Below are 15,922 nucleotides of genomic sequence, written 5' to 3' on the forward strand. Positions count from 1 at the left end.
ATTTTTTTCTTTTTTTCTATCTAATTATTTTAGCTTTGATTCAAAGAAACCTATGTTGTGATTTTATTGTATTTCATCAATAAATTTCATATTTTGTTCAATGATTCCACTGTGTCTGTAGTATTCTCTCTACTAGTCCTTTTACAGTGATGTATTTACGTGTAGTAGCATAATGAAACGTGTCACATATTTTGTACTGCAATATTTAATGATTGTACGAACAACTACACAGTGAAACTATCGGTATCTTGTGTGTGGGTGATCTAAATGAATGGTCCTATGGTATTTCATGATAAATGAGTTATTTGAACCAATGATTCTGCAAGTGCAAGGTTTCTTTAAAGATATGAATGCACAATGCAATGTTTTGAACATTGGACAGCCTGTGTTACAAGTGATGACCGTTTTGAGTTTTGTGTCTAGAGTTTTGAAAAATAACCACAAGGTTCTGAAATTAGTGCCAACGTGATTGTTAAAAGCTGGAATAGGGGGGGGGGGGGGGGGGGCGGGGGGGGGGGGGGGGCGGGGGCGGGTGTGTGCGGGTGCGGGCGGGTGGGTGGGTGGGTGTGTGTCTGTGAACGGTACATCCACGCGTGCTTCTATGCTTGTGCGTGCGTGCGTGCGTGCGTGCGTGCGTGTGTGCGTGTGTGTATCTATGTAGTGTGCATGTGTGCCTACGGACATTACTGAACTAGAAAAAACCACAGAACAGTCCCATCAGAATCAAAAGGGGGATTTAATGACTTTCTGTGTTGTTTCATGGGTTTAAATAGACTTAGGGCCAATGTTTTTCATATGGGCCCTGTGAGAGCCACACCAGACACAGTTGAAACAGGAAAACCGGCAAACCTCAACTTTCCGTGGCACAATGGCATGGATTGTTATGCTTATGTCACCGCAACATGGGCACAATGACGTACATGAGTTGTCACTGTTTTATAGATCGGCCTCCTGTTGTTGAAGACTTTATAATGAACTCATTTGTCTTTCTGCTTTCTTATGAACGTTTTGAATCTTTATTGTATGGAAATGACAAAATACATTGTTGGCTCATTCTGGGGGGAAAACACGTGTCTTTTAGATGGCATGTAAACACCTCTAGAGGAAAAGCAGAGAGGGACTGGGAGAAAACAGACTTCTTGGAGATGGTGTGTAAACACCTCTACAGGAAAAGCAGGGAGGGACTGGGAGAAAACAGACTTCTTGGAGATGGTGTGTAAACACCTCTAGAGGAAAAGCAGAGAGGGACTGGGAGAAAACAGACTTCTTGGAGATGGTGTGTAAACACCTCTACAGGAAAAGCAGGGAGGGACTGGGAGAAAACAGACTTCTTGGAGATGGTGTGTAAACACCTCTACAGGAAAAGCAGGGAGGGACTGGGAGAAAACAGACTTCTTGGAGATGGTGTGTAAACACCTCTAGAGGAAAAGCAGAGAGGGACTGGGAGAAAACAGACTTCTTGGAGATGGTGTGTAAACACCTCTACAGGAAAAGCAGGGAGGGACTGGGAGAAAACAGACTTCTTGGAGATGGTGTGTAAACACCTCTACAGGAAAAGCAGGGAGGGACTGGGAGAAAACAGACTTCTTGGAGATGGTGTGTAAACACCTCTAGAGGAAAAGCAGGGAAGCAGGGAGGGACTGAGAGAAAACAGACTTCTTGGAGATGGTGTGTAAACACCTCTACAGGAAAAGCAGGGAGGGACTGGGAGAAAACAGACTTCTTGGAGATGGTGTGTAAACACCTCTACAGGAAAAGCAGGGAGGGACTGGGAGAAAACAGACTTCTTGGAGATGGTGTGTAAACACCTCTACAGGAAAAGCAGGGAGGGACTGGGAGAAAACAGACTTCTTGGAGATGGTGTGTAAACACCTCTACAGGAAAAGCAGGGAGGGACTGGGAGAAAACAGACTTCTTGGAGATGGTGTGTAAACACCTCTACAGGAAAAGCAGGGAGGGACTGGGAGAAAACAGACTTCTTGGAGATGGTGTGTAAACACCTCTACAGGAAAAGCAGGGAGGGACTGGGAGAAAACAGACTTCTTGGAGATGGTGTGTAAACACCTCTACAGGAAAAGCAGGGAGGGACTGGGAGAAAACAGACTTCTTGGAGATGGTGTGTAAACACCTCTACAGGAAAAGCAGGGAGGGACTGGGAGAAAACAGACTTCTTGGAGATGGTGTGTAAACACCTTTACAGGAAAAGCAGAGAGGTACTGGGAGAAAACAGACTTCTTGGAAAGGCTGATGGTAGAAAATACTCCTATTCACTTTTCAATTTGATTAATGGATTGATGACTAACAAATATTACAAATATTACAAACCACTAAATCATTGTGTGTACCAGCGTGACACCGCCTTAAAGACTTGATTTAAGACAGATGGATCAAGAGAGACCATGGAATTATATCCAGTCCAATTGAGTTATACTGTGTCAATAAACCAAATTGTATGAAACATGCTTTTCTACTTTTGTGATTTCTCCTGCTAACACCCCCTCCCCTCCCCTCCCCAACACACACACACACACACACACACACACACACACACACACACACACACACACACACACACACACACACACACACACACACACACACACACACACACCTCCTAACTTCTCAAATCCCAGCAAGAATGTCACACATATCCCTCCAAAAGAGAAGCCTCTTGTGAATAGGACCACTGAATATGCAGTGAAATTTCATACAGTGTATATTTGTGCCATGTTTCAAAACCTGCAAGCTGGCTTCAAGATGTGTGACATCGTTGACAAAGTCCATCCGTAAGTTCACCCAGACAGTGAATTATATGAGAGTAGCTTCTTCATGTATGCCTCTGAGGCAGAGAGGAGATTTATTTGGGTTGGGATCAAACCCAGTCAGACATCACATCAGAAGAGCTACAGTCCAGTCGGACATCTGGACCATAAAAGAGTCAAAAGACCAATAATTGGACAAAAGATCAGAATTGGGCTGCCTGTGTAAACTCAGCCATAGTGTCTTGACTAGACAAAATGGATCTCCACATGTTTTTCATATTGCTTTCATAAAGATGAAAGAATTATGAATAAGATGCTGTTCACTTGTTCCACTCCTCACTTTCATACAGAAAGATAAACTAGCTACATATTGCAATTCTAAAAACATACAGTAGGCAAGCTGTTGAATGTGTATGTCCTCTTATCATGATTTGTACTGTGTATGAATACAATCAAGCATACAGTACTCAGCCAGTCAGTGAATGTGTGCAGTGATGATACTGCGTGATTCATGAAAAGATCATTACTGCATTTCAATTTGAGGACAAACTCCAATACGCAAGTGATGTCATCAATATTTTGACAGCTTGTCAATTGGCTGACCTTTACCCCTGACACCGAAGGCCTCAGCCAATCGGATTGCAATTAAATTATAGTATAAATCCTTTCAGAGCAATGGCATAAGGGCACGGGGAAACGTCAATACTACTGGAAATCCCATAGGCTCACAAAGTGCCGTCAATTAAGTCATGTAGTAATCAAATCAAATCAAATTGTATTGGTCACATACACATATTTAGCAGAAGTTATTGCAGGTGTAGCGAAATGCTTGTGTTCCTAGCTCCAACAGTGCAGTAATATCTAACAATTCACAACAATATGGACGTGATGATTACAACAGGTGGATTCTCACTGTCCTTGTTGGTTATTGTTGTTATCAGTGATATGCTCATTGGTGTTATCGACCACATGTAAAAAGATCCTTTGCGATGACCATTATGGAAGCCAAACACAGTTTAAATGGGCTGTTTAGCACACAGCTACACCATACTCTCTCTCTACACAGGAGAAAGGTACTGTAGGCCGACTGGGAGCTTGCAGGAGCGGGACGCCTCTGTCAAGCTAAATAATACTGAAGTCAATGTATACTTATAACCTTGTTGGTGTTATAACCCGCTTCAGAATTCCATGTGTACATTCTGTAAGAATAGTGTAATGCTCAATGATATCAATATGGAAGACAATTATCATTTCTTTCTCACTCCCCTCCCATCTGTTTCAATAATAATAATAGCATTTGAAACACATTGATCATGCATGACACAATATTGATTAGACAAGATAAATGTATCTCCTATCCATCTGACATAAACTGTAGATTTATGGACGAGTCCTTTTGGTTTCAATCAAAATAAAAACAATTATACATTTTTTCTGATTATGGATCTGATTTTGTAAACTATACAAGCAAAATTGACACTCACTGCATCAATCCATGAGGCTTGGTCATATCATTAGTACCGAATAAGAAATTCTGTGTGTAAAACTGACTCAGTAATCGATGTTTTCTGGGAATGCTCTAAAATCCGGAAGTTGGGAGCAGAGCTAAAAGGTTGTCTGTCAGAACTATTACAATGTAAACTTACTTTTAATCCGTCTGTCTGCATATCTCAATACATATGGCATATGGGGGTGTAGTGAGATACAATGGGCTGGACAATTCTCTTCTCATCACTCATCTTGATAAAACGTATACTAAAAACTTGGAAGTTAATCAATTCACCATCATTAACACAATGTAAAAATGTAATGATTTATTATTTCAATGTTGAAAGTGCGTGAGCTATGGAGAGAAACAAAATGGTGCAGTTTGAGGCCATGTGGCAGAAAGTGATGCGGGTGCTGGAGATGGGGGTGTATGCTAGTGGGTCTGGGCAGATCTGATGTAGTTGATGTTTGTATGATGTTGTCGATTGTATGTGTATGTTTTGTATTGTTTATAAAATATGAAAACATTTTAATTAAATACAAATTCCAATTAAATTACGGGTTTTTTCTTCTTTAAATCTTACACAACGATGATTTAACTCTGCTAAACTTACAAAAACATACTATTACTGTATTTGAAGGTAGAACCCAAAATCTCACAGCATCACTCTCAGTCCAGACAATGTATAAAACGGACTGTAAAAGTAACCCATTGTTACAGTACAGTACACAGGCCTGATTTTCCATTAGAGTAAAGGGGATTTCCCCACACTTCATTCCCTCACTGTCCTGCCCTTTGGCCATTAATGATAAGTAGAGGCTGGATGCCGTGTTGAGTTGTCTAACAGACAAGGAGTGGCTGTGGCGTTTAGTTGCAAACAGAACAGGAAGTGGCTGTAGTGTTCAGTTGCATAGTGTTTTAATAGTGTTGGGCCTGGGTGGGTTGGAGTTAAGGTGGAGGTGGGGGTGGAGTGGCGCCATTGGGATACAGTAGGCTACTAGGCCCTATACTCACACCCCATATGGTGGGAATTATAATAATTTGAGGTGCATTGTGGTCCATTTTTAGCGATCCCAGAAAGTACTGAGGAGACATCAGAACGTTTTGCCATTTTAGCTGCACTCCCAGAGGTAATAAGTCAGTCAGTCAGTCAGTCAGTCAGTCAGTCAGTCAGTCAGTCAGGAGTAGGAAGAAGAAATGTGTTTGTGAGGAGAATGAATAGCTCGCTTCGACAGGCCAAAATGAAATGTTTCAGATGCCTTGGGTTGTCATGCATGGTTTCTCTGCCATCCCCACAAAGAATAATGTTAGGTTAAAAACGATGAAAAACGTTTAATGGAAATAAGCTGAAATTACACTGAGGGCTCACGGGCCAATGGCTTTGTCACACGTAATCAAACTGTTTCAAGTTCTCAATCATACGAGAGCTAAATGCAGTAACGTAAAACTCTTGTAAGTATACGTTTCTAAAGAGAACTTTCATATGTATGTAGAGTTGAATATAGAATGGCAGCAGCATGTCATGGACTTGACCGTTGGCGTCCTACAAAAACAGCGGCCAGACCTGGGTTCAAATGCCATTCAAAATAATTTAAAGTAATTTATTTGTGCCTCATTAACCTTGCCTGTTGCAGTTGAACCAATAGAAAGGTCCCAAAAGTCTAAGCCCCGCCCGCCTGGCAATCATGGGCAGGCTAAAACAAACGCTTAAAGTATTTGAAACATTTCAAATAGTATTTGAGCCCAGGTCTGACAGCGGCTACATGGTTTTTGACTGCTTGGCCTATGTACTTTAATGTGTGTAAATGTTGAAGCCATTAGCCATTCCCCAGAAAACTCTCCGGCAACGCACCACTGACCTCAGACCCTGTGATGATACTTCACTATGATTGGGCTCTTCTATTCTAGTCACTAATTAGTAATGGGCTCCACTGCACTTCATCTCTAAAAAGAGAAGCCTACGCACACACGCACACACGCATACACGTGCACGCTCAAACACACACACATTTCTTTTTTTACAGATTTGGCGAATCCATCTCCTCTCTATCACATCTATGATAATGGTATCCTACTCTTGTTTAAGGAGCCTGTACAAAGAGCTTGCGACTATACGGTTCAATATGCATTTTTGTCAAAATTTAGTTATTGACATAGCCTTGTTCTGTTCAATGTTCTCTACCTATATAATGCTCTAAATACCCCCAATTAATGTTGTAAAAACATTAAGATATATTTTTATAAATGCTGAAACCATTCAAATCAAATGAGTGTTCTGAACTTTAAAGCCAATTATCTCAGAATCATATTTTTGAAAATATAGCTTTTAGTCCCAAGCTCTGGTGTAGATACTTCCCCCTACTCTACTATATATTATGTATAACCATTCTTTTCCTCTTCCTGTCTGAGTATGAATGGGTGGATGTGGGCAGTAGAGCCTGGCGGGAGACACACTGTGAATCCACAGGCATTCACCTCCAGTCTGACACACTACGTCTCTGAGACACACCAGATCCTGGTGTCCTGGCCTTTCTGGTGCTTCATTGTGTGTGTGTGTGTGTGTGTGTGTGTATGTGTATGTGTGTGTGTGTGTGTGTGTGTGTGTGTGTGTGTGTGTGTGTGTGTGTGTGTGTGTGTGTGTGTGTGTGTGTGTGTGTGTGTGTGTGTGTGTGTGTGTGTGTGTGTAGGGAGGGAGGGAGGGAGGGAGGGAGGGAGGGAGGGAGGGAGGGAGCGGGCGGAGAAGTGGTGTGGATATGAGGCTGTGTCTGGGGTGTGTGGGTAGTGTTACTGTATCTTTCAGACTGTCTCTGACTCCATAGTGTTTGATAGAGTGTCATGGGGGGCGAGGGGGCAGGGGGATTCAAGGCTCCAGTGGTGAGGATGTGTGTGTGCATGTGGGGGGGAGGGGATGTTGCTGTGATTCAGATTACTCAGACATTGCACCCCCAGCCTCATAGAATATAATGGGGAGGGGGAAAGGGGGTGCAGTGATGTGGATGTGTGTGTGGTATGGGGATATCAAACATTGGCACCCCTGGTCTCTGGCTCCATAGCATTTGATAGAGTCATTTGATAGAGTGGTTGGAGGGAGAGGGACAGAGAGGGTAGAGTGGTATGGTACGGATGTGTGGGTGAGTTCATGGTTAATTCTCAGTCATGCAATCATGGGGGCACCCCCAACTCTGGCTCTATCGCTACAGCTCTGTGGGTTCTGGTCTTTACTGAGACTGGTACAGAATGTTGTTTATTGCTTGGCTAGTGTTGGTGTTCAATCTCAGCAGCCCTGCCAATCCTTAGGCCATGGTGTGTTGCACCATGTGTTGCCCCAACACTGTAGGCGTCTGGCGGCCATGACTAGCGCTGTCACGGTGACCATATTACCGCCACACCGGCGGTCATGAGTCATGACAAATTTCACACACATATTATTTGGTATATGTAAAGACAAGATTAAATCAAGAATAGTGTGATGGGTGACAGTATTAGCCTGTCACTTGATATATTGAATGATATATTATCACCAGCTTAAAGCAAACAGCACATGCTTTTTTGTGTGACTTTTTCAAATCATAGTCGCACACCTCATGTAGCCTAGCCCATAGGCCTAAATGTTTTGATAAGGTTTGTATCACAACTAAAGTGGCCAAATAACGTCTTAAAATGAAGCACATTCAACCGCTTTACAACGGGTGTAGAGATAACTGAGTTTCAAGTTTGGGGAAGATAATTTTCATCATAAAAACACACCTTTATAATAAAAGCAATACATGCATAATTGCATTTGTGGTCACTTGCTAATGGAACATACGCTTTTTGCCTACTACCATGTGCGCATTGCTGCGCTTATAATGTGAAGAAATAACCTAATAGTTTATCAACATTTTAAGCTAAACGTTCTCATTGCTTAAAAACGTATTTTTTTATGGTAGTGGTTCTATTAATTTGGATCTATCGCATCTGACAACTGTCCCACACTATGTTTGGAATATTTATTTATGGCACAGAATAGAATAGGTCAACTTTTGTACTATGGGGGATAGTAGATTGACACAGGCTAGTGCTTTTGTTGTTCGTTAGGCCTACTCATCTTGTTGGCTGATGAAAAGTAAACGTGGACAGTTCTTCAGATATATAAAAAAAATATTAAAAAAATTATTTAACCAGGTAGGCTAGTTGAGAACAATAGGGTGTCATGGCTAGTAGGGTGTCATGGCTAGGCCTAGTTAAATAAAGGTTAAATATAAATATATTTTAAATTCATTGTCACCCGTACACACGTCCCGTTTCCTGTTGTAGTGTTTCATCTGTATATCCAATCACATCATCAGGGACCAGTTAGTGTTTTCTCTTTGGGGAAATGGAAGCCTACTCATGCTCTTTTGACATGTTTACATTCTGTAGGTGAAATGCAGTTAAACTGGAAGAATGTTAGGATAGTATCTATACAGAGTAGAGTCAAAACATCCACTGTGCATTTAGAATGTCAATGTCATTTACATAACATCACATAACAGTCATTAAACCTAAAAGGTTCCAGGTTTAAGCCTGATATTGTGCCATGTCATTCAAGGAGAATACAGTAAACAACATGCTATCAAGCTATCCAGAGAGGCAGGAAGCACTGCATGGTGGGAAAGGTTTCCACAGTCAGCCAGACAGGCCTGCCCTGCCTGTCCCCCAGGCCGTCTGTCTGTCTCTGTCCGACACCCTCTGTGCACAGCAGGACTGTCGGGAGTTGTTGTGTTCTTCAGCTTGCTGTTTGCTCTCCTGCCTCTTTTATGGGGCTGATTTTCAGTCTAATTGGATCTCACAGGCAGAGTTCTGGGTCCGTATTCAAAAAGCGTCTCAGAGAAGGAATGCTGATCGAGGATAAGTTTTGGCTTTCAGATCTTAATGAATACGATTTTATGGGCAGGGGGGGATCTGATCCTAGATCAGCACTCCTACTCTGAGATTCTGTGAATATGGGCCCTGAATACTTAGAGACTACTTCCAACAAGCTCTGTGCTCAATAAGCCTAGTGAGCAGATTCTCCAACGTCCATTTCAACTTCAGCTTCTCTTCTGCCTCTGTGTAAAGTGGAGGCATTATGATTACTTTACAGTTCTAAAGCAGAATGGTGTGAGGTTTATACAAATAAATTGTGTTTCTTGACTGTTGATATTATAAACATTTTGGTACAGTCATGATTCTTAATTCTTTGAAGTCTTAGCAATTCACGTTTCCATAGACACAAAACGTCCCATGTTTTTCTTACAGGAAGTCACAGTATGTTATGTAGTAGTAGTAGTACGAGTACTTTACAGGGTTATGATCGTGAAGGCAGGAAATGTGTCAGCCACATCCTAGCTGCGGGGGTAGCTTATACGCTCCGCTCCAGATTGGTTGCTACATATCAGTCGTATAATCAGAAGCATATCACTTCAGGGTAAAATACCCACATCCTCTAACAGCGGGGACCCACTAGCTAATGTGGCTAGCTCAGCAAAGCTCTCCAAGAAGGCCCAAATAGAGAACTCTACCTTGCCCTGTTACTCCCTTTCCAAGTGCTGTAAAAGTCAGACATGGATGTTTTAGCTAACTCTTGGGCTACAGTTTTAGTTAGCTCTTGGGCTACACTTTTAGCTAGCTCTGGGGCTGTTCCTTGTTTTTATAACACTATGTTATAGTTAGCTGTACGATTGCTGTTCCTTTTTTTTTATTTCGAAGAATGTCCTATGAAGCACATGTCCCAATATTATACAGATTCATATTGATTGTGCTTGACACTTAAGGCACACAAAGACATTGATAATAGGGAGAGAGTGGCTCTTATTGATTGTGTAATGATGAGGCAGATTGTGAGGGGGATAGATAGGGACCTGGGGAGGGCGGCTAGAAGGGGCATCACATTAACTATTTATAACTATGGAAGGAGGTGTTCTTATGGCCAATTACAGCAATGACAAACATCACTTACGAGGGGAGACACCCAAGGCCAGACAGGAGACAGACAGAAGAGCCACCCAATCAACATCATCACCTCCATATCTGTTGTCACTGTCCTGCCGTATCTGTTGTCATCACAGATATACAGAGACAGACACATCGATCTGGCAGAGCAGGACTGGGGACAGACAGACAGGACAGGTGATTAACATTTTGGGATGTTAATCATAAATGGGACGTGTTTATTTGCTACATTTAAACAGAAAAGACATTAGCTGAGTATAATGCTGCAGTGTTTGCTCCGTTCCAGACATTATTATGAGCCGTCCTCCCCTCAGCAGCCTCCACTGGTGTTACAGTACCACTGCTCTAGTCTGTTCACCTGCAATTACAGCAGACCTAGTCTACAATACCCCCTTTGACTACAGATGACTCTTTCAACTATTGTAAACTAGTGCTTAGCTCAGGGCTAATAGGGGGTCATGTTGTTGCTCCACTCTGTTGTCTGTATGATTTGAGCCTTTAGAGATTGTTGAAGCTCTCTAGAATGTCAACAGGGTTGAAGGTATTGGTCCACCTAGTAAATCAACTACGTTAAAGTCAAAATATGTTATAGAGAGATTATAGAGAGGAGTTAAATCACTGTTAGTCCTCCTCAAAAACCAACCAAGATGATGCCCACGCTATCAATTACTGAAATATAATAGCATTTTGAAAAGTCTTTTAAATAAAATATGAAATGTACAGAGGTCACTATCTGTGCTTATCATGACTATAATCTGTTTGAGATGACTTGTTCGTTTGATTCGCTTCCCTCCTTTCTTGGTTTGGTTTTCATTCCAACTTTAGTTAAGCTGAACCATTCTGTTTTAGTGCCATGTCATGTCTGGCAGCAGACACAAGGCCTAATGAACAGTTTGATTTACCCAGAAACATCTCTGAACTGTCGTCAAAGTCTCTGAGCCATCGTCAAAGTCAGTCAGCAACCACTGCCAGAGTCCTGCTGGGGAATAACTGGCAAAATTAAACTAGGATCACACATTGTTTGGACGAACTCTTTGAACTTCATTTGATGGGCGCTTCATCTGTTGTCAAACATAGAAGCAATTGAAAGGACTCCTGTCATTCTTCATTATTGTTTTGGCGAATCTTCAAGACTTTTCATAAAAAACAAACTGACTTTTTCAAGTGCTGGCTGTCCATAGAGAATGTGTTGAAGTTGTTTATTTTCAGTAAAGCCACAATATGGTCTCCTTAAGAATAACAGACTATTCAGATGTAGGATCTTAATTTGGTCACCTTGTTGCAGGATAACTTAGAGTGTATTTAAGGTTTAAAAAGGCTTCTGAAGCTTCTGATAAACTCAGACTTGATTTTCCCTTACGAAAAGTGGATGAACCCCAGCAAAAATGTCCATTAGTTACATTCCACATAATAATGCACATACTGTTGCTGCAGGATTATTTTCCTGCTGTAGCAAACTGACTCAAATTAAGATCCTACATCTGTAGGCTTGTGATGTGGATGGATGAATGAATGGATGGATGGAAAAGAAATTGCTATTAACTAACATTTCTTCTCATCCTTTGTTAAGTAAAACAATTTGTTCCCTGAATTCATTCTCACCACAAAACAGCGGCCTCAGACGTCAGTAGAGGATTGGACCGTCTCCATACATTACCCACAAATCCCCCAGACCAGACACACATGGCATTTAACAGAATTTATTCCGATGAATTTAGATGAAGCAGAATTATAGACAATAGAGCTAGGAGTTTTCCCTGGTCAGTACAGTACAGTACAGTAGATAAGATAAGATAATTAATAATTAGGTGGGTGCTTACATTTGTAGTATACAAGTTCGTTTTTTGCATATCCCACTCCCCCTGAGACACCCTCGGAGAGTGGGGTCACGGCCAGAGATCAACCATTATCAACGGCAACCCTGGAGCAATTAGGGTTAAGTGCCTTGCTCAAGGGAACATCAACAGATTTATACTTTAGCTTGATAGTAAACTTCACTGAACTTGATTTTGGTGTTGTTGAGGCAAACAGCCATGTCAGAACATTCACAGAGCAGATAGGAGAACAGATGCTGAGAGGTGACAGAGGCTTATTCATCTGACTGAACTCAATCTAGACTGTTTCTTATGGAACAGTTTCTTATGACACCTCAGTTACATCTTTGCCTACAGGACAGAGTTGGGACTCTATGTGTTGTATCTCTTTCCAGTATACAGTATCTCTCACCAGGGGTTGTCTATGATCTAAGACTAAAAGTAGATGTGAGAAAGGCGGTGTAACTGAGCTAAGCAGCTTAGCTAGCCTTGTGTTTCATAGTAGTCCTGAATTTGTTTCGTCTGGTATTGCTAGATTCTTCACAGAGCCTGCCTGCGGGGGGAACACATCACTCTGCGGTGCAGGAAAGGGGGAGGACAGGGGGCTGGAGAAGGAAGTCTTAAGGAAATTGCTGTTAAGTGGTTCTTGTGGCTTTGGCTCATCAGATCCATATTGGCTCTGTGGCCTCCCAGTTTCCCATGGCTCCTATACCAGGACTGGGATGGGCTGGGGACTGGTTCATAAACATAGACTGTACTCTTTTAATCATGACTGTTTTGGAGAAGGTTTAATTTAGGTATACAGTGCTGGATTTGTGGCAGTTAAGAATGCAATTTTTCATACCTGAGTTTGTAGAGGAAAATAGTGTTTTTGGAAATGAAACATTTCCAGAAAAAAAAATTGACAAAGTTTTGAACTTGAAGGATGTATATCTGGCTCAGACAAAAATGTGTATCTAAAATGATATATCTGTAATGTCTTCTCTATTTCTGTAAAAACACACAGATGTAAGAATCATATCCAATGTACAGTATATTATGAATCAATGTTCCAGCTCTTTATGACACTGCATAGTGTGAAGTTTGTCATGTTGTTGAATGACAGTAACTGATTATTCTCCATGTCTGTTGTCAGGAACCTGATGCCTCGGACCCTGGAAGGTCAGATCACCATGGAGAAGACGCCCAGCTACTTTGTGACCAAGGAGGCTCCTCGTCGCCTCTGCACCATGAACTGCCGCACCAAGCTCATTGTAGTCGTCCGCGACCCCGTGACCCGGGCAGTCTCCGACTATACCCAGACGCTGTCTAAACAACCCGGCCTCCCCTCCTTCCAGAGCCTGGCCCTCAAGAATACCTCTACGGGATTGGTCGACACCTCGTGGAGCGCCGTGCGCATCGGCCTGTACGCCAAGCACCTGGAGAACTGGCTCCAGCACTTCCCCTTATCTCACTTCCTGTTCGTCAGCGGCGAGCGGCTGGTGTCCGACCCGGCGGGGGAGATAAGCCGGGTGCAGGACTTCCTGGGTCTGAAGAGGGTGGTGAGCGACAAGCACTTTTACTTCAACCAGACTAAGGGATTTCCCTGTCTGAAGAAGCCAGAGGGAAGCAGCAGGCCCCGGTGTCTGGGGAAGTCCAAAGGAAGGCCTCATCCACAGATCTCACCAGAGGTACTGCAGAGGCTCAGGGACTTCTACAGGCCATTCAACCTCAGGTTCTACCGGATGACTGGACAAGACTTTGGATGGGACTGAGCCGTCCACCAATGTTACATGGAAAATCAAACTAAAGGATGAAAATGATTACTTTAAAACATGTGGAGAGGTCACTGCTTTCATCAAGACAAGAAACACAAGACTGACATTACATTTGTCAATGAGGGAACAGGGGTTCTAGGTTACCACTTTGACTTGTGACATGGTATGCATTATACAAAATGTTGGCATTTTTTGGTATTTTATGGAACAGTGATATAAAGCTGTCATTTATAGTTTCAGTTACAATATTTGTATGTTGCTACATGTAAGAATAATGTAAGAACTAATTGTTTTCCCAGTGTAAAGTACATGAACCAGGAGATAAGGATAAATGTCACAGTAAGTAGACCAAAGGACGTTGATGACTTGATACCTCTGTGTGAGGAGACTCATGTTACAATGAATTATACAAAGGATTATAACCAACCTGTTTCTGACCAGCGTGTGTGTATGTGTGTGTATGTATGTTTGTGTGTGTGCATGTTTAAGATACCGTAAGAAAAGTGTATTTATTGCAATATGTGTACGTAGCTTTAATTATTCTTGTGACCACCCAACTAAGCAACAAAACCTTTCTTTATCAGGGTTGACAATCCTTTTCTTTTGACTTTTGACTTGTGTTTTCAATGGTACTGTAGATCTAAAAACCAAATGTGTAACTATCTATCATTATCTGTCAAGTCAATCTAATACCAGACCCTGTTTACAGCATTTCCATTGGGACAGTATTACATTGGATGATGAACCTCTATTACATAGACTTTGTACACATAATCCTTTTTCTTCCACTTGGGTAAAGAGCTAATTATGATGTGATACTTATTTCACCTTTTAACTCAAAGTTATTTAAGCCTCATTTAAAATGATGCTCTTACTTGCATCCAACAATGATACCTCACTTTGGGTACAGAAACACCATTTTGCAACCGAAACAGATTTGTATATATAGTTTACCCTTCAATGATGAATCACAATGTACAATGAGTATCATTATCCTGACGTTACCAGGTCACTTGACGTTACCAGGTCATTTGTAAATGACATGCTTAAAGATTATGTTTGTCAAAGTTTATTTCCTTTCAATTATGTATAGGAAACTGTTTCGTATTACTCTGTAAAAATGTTATATTAAACCATACTGAAGTTTACAACACTATACATACAACACTATACAACACTTGTACATACTGAAATGAGAATATGTTGAGATGTTTAGTAAAGCTTCATTTGAAATGAATACATAATGTTATTTTTTTTACTGAAACACACACAGTGGTGCGGTAATGCTCTTGTGACCTGTCAGTGTTCTACTAGCCACAACAGGTCTCATTAAGACCCACCATCAGGAGTCCCTTGGAGGCCTGAAGACCCAACTCTACCTAGTTTAGCGTAGCCAGACCTTGTATTATTGTGTTCTGTCTATTCTAGGAGAACTCAGAAGCCTAGAATAAGAGGCTAAACTCTGTCTAACTCCTCAGTAGAAAACATGCACAGACCTCAGCTTCCCTCTTTCCCTCTCCTCTCTTTCCTCTCCCTCTCTTTGCCCCTTCCCTCTCGTCCCCCCTTCGCTCTCCCTCTATATCTCTCCCTCTTTCTCTCCCGCCACATAGTGAGACCACATGTGCAGTCTGAGGGCTGTGGCCTTAAATTATGAAATATGTCAGCTGTCTTAAAAAGACCCCATCCTTCCCTCTCTGGGCAGAATTAGCACCACTCCTTTCTTCCAACAGGAAGAAAACACATCTGCTCTGGTGGAATAACTTTTTTTTAAAGGAACCCAACTTTCCCCCTGAAATGTAGACTGGGATGGACGCAGAACAGCTCCAGGATTAACAGTTAAGGAACGGGCTCAGTTTATGTTGAGTACCCAGTTACCTTGGCAGTGGCACTACTTTATGCCTCCTGCCTACCTCCACCCAGTAGTCTACAGTACCTCCACCAGTAGGATACAGTACCTCCACCCAGTAGTCTACAGTACCTCCACCCAGTAGTCTACAGTACCTCCACCCAGTAGGATACAGTACCTCCACCCAGTAGTCTACAGTACCTCCACCAGTAGGATACAGTACCTGCACCCAGTAGTCTACAGTACCTCCACCAGTAGGATACAGTACCTCCACCCAGTAGTCTACAGTACCTCCACCCAGT

At 42.0% G+C, this 15,922-nt stretch overlaps 1 protein-coding gene across 1 annotated transcript in view; it reads left to right on the forward strand.

The window, feature by feature from the left end:
* LOC129844102 (heparan sulfate glucosamine 3-O-sulfotransferase 6-like) overlaps nt 1-14,989 on the forward strand; it is a 24,246-nt gene extending 9,257 nt beyond the window's left edge. The window contains exon 2 of the mRNA XM_055912478.1: nt 13,153-14,989. Coding sequence (XP_055768453.1) covers nt 13,153-13,771 — 619 coding nt within the window. The 3' untranslated portion in view covers nt 13,772-14,989. The remainder of the gene's footprint in view (nt 1-13,152) is intronic.
* Nucleotides 14,990-15,922: the final 933 nt, after the last annotated feature.

Source organism: Salvelinus fontinalis, unplaced genomic scaffold (genome assembly GCF_029448725.1).
Source record: "Salvelinus fontinalis isolate EN_2023a unplaced genomic scaffold, ASM2944872v1 scaffold_0173, whole genome shotgun sequence".
NCBI classification, from domain to species: Eukaryota; Metazoa; Chordata; class Actinopteri; order Salmoniformes; family Salmonidae; genus Salvelinus; species Salvelinus fontinalis.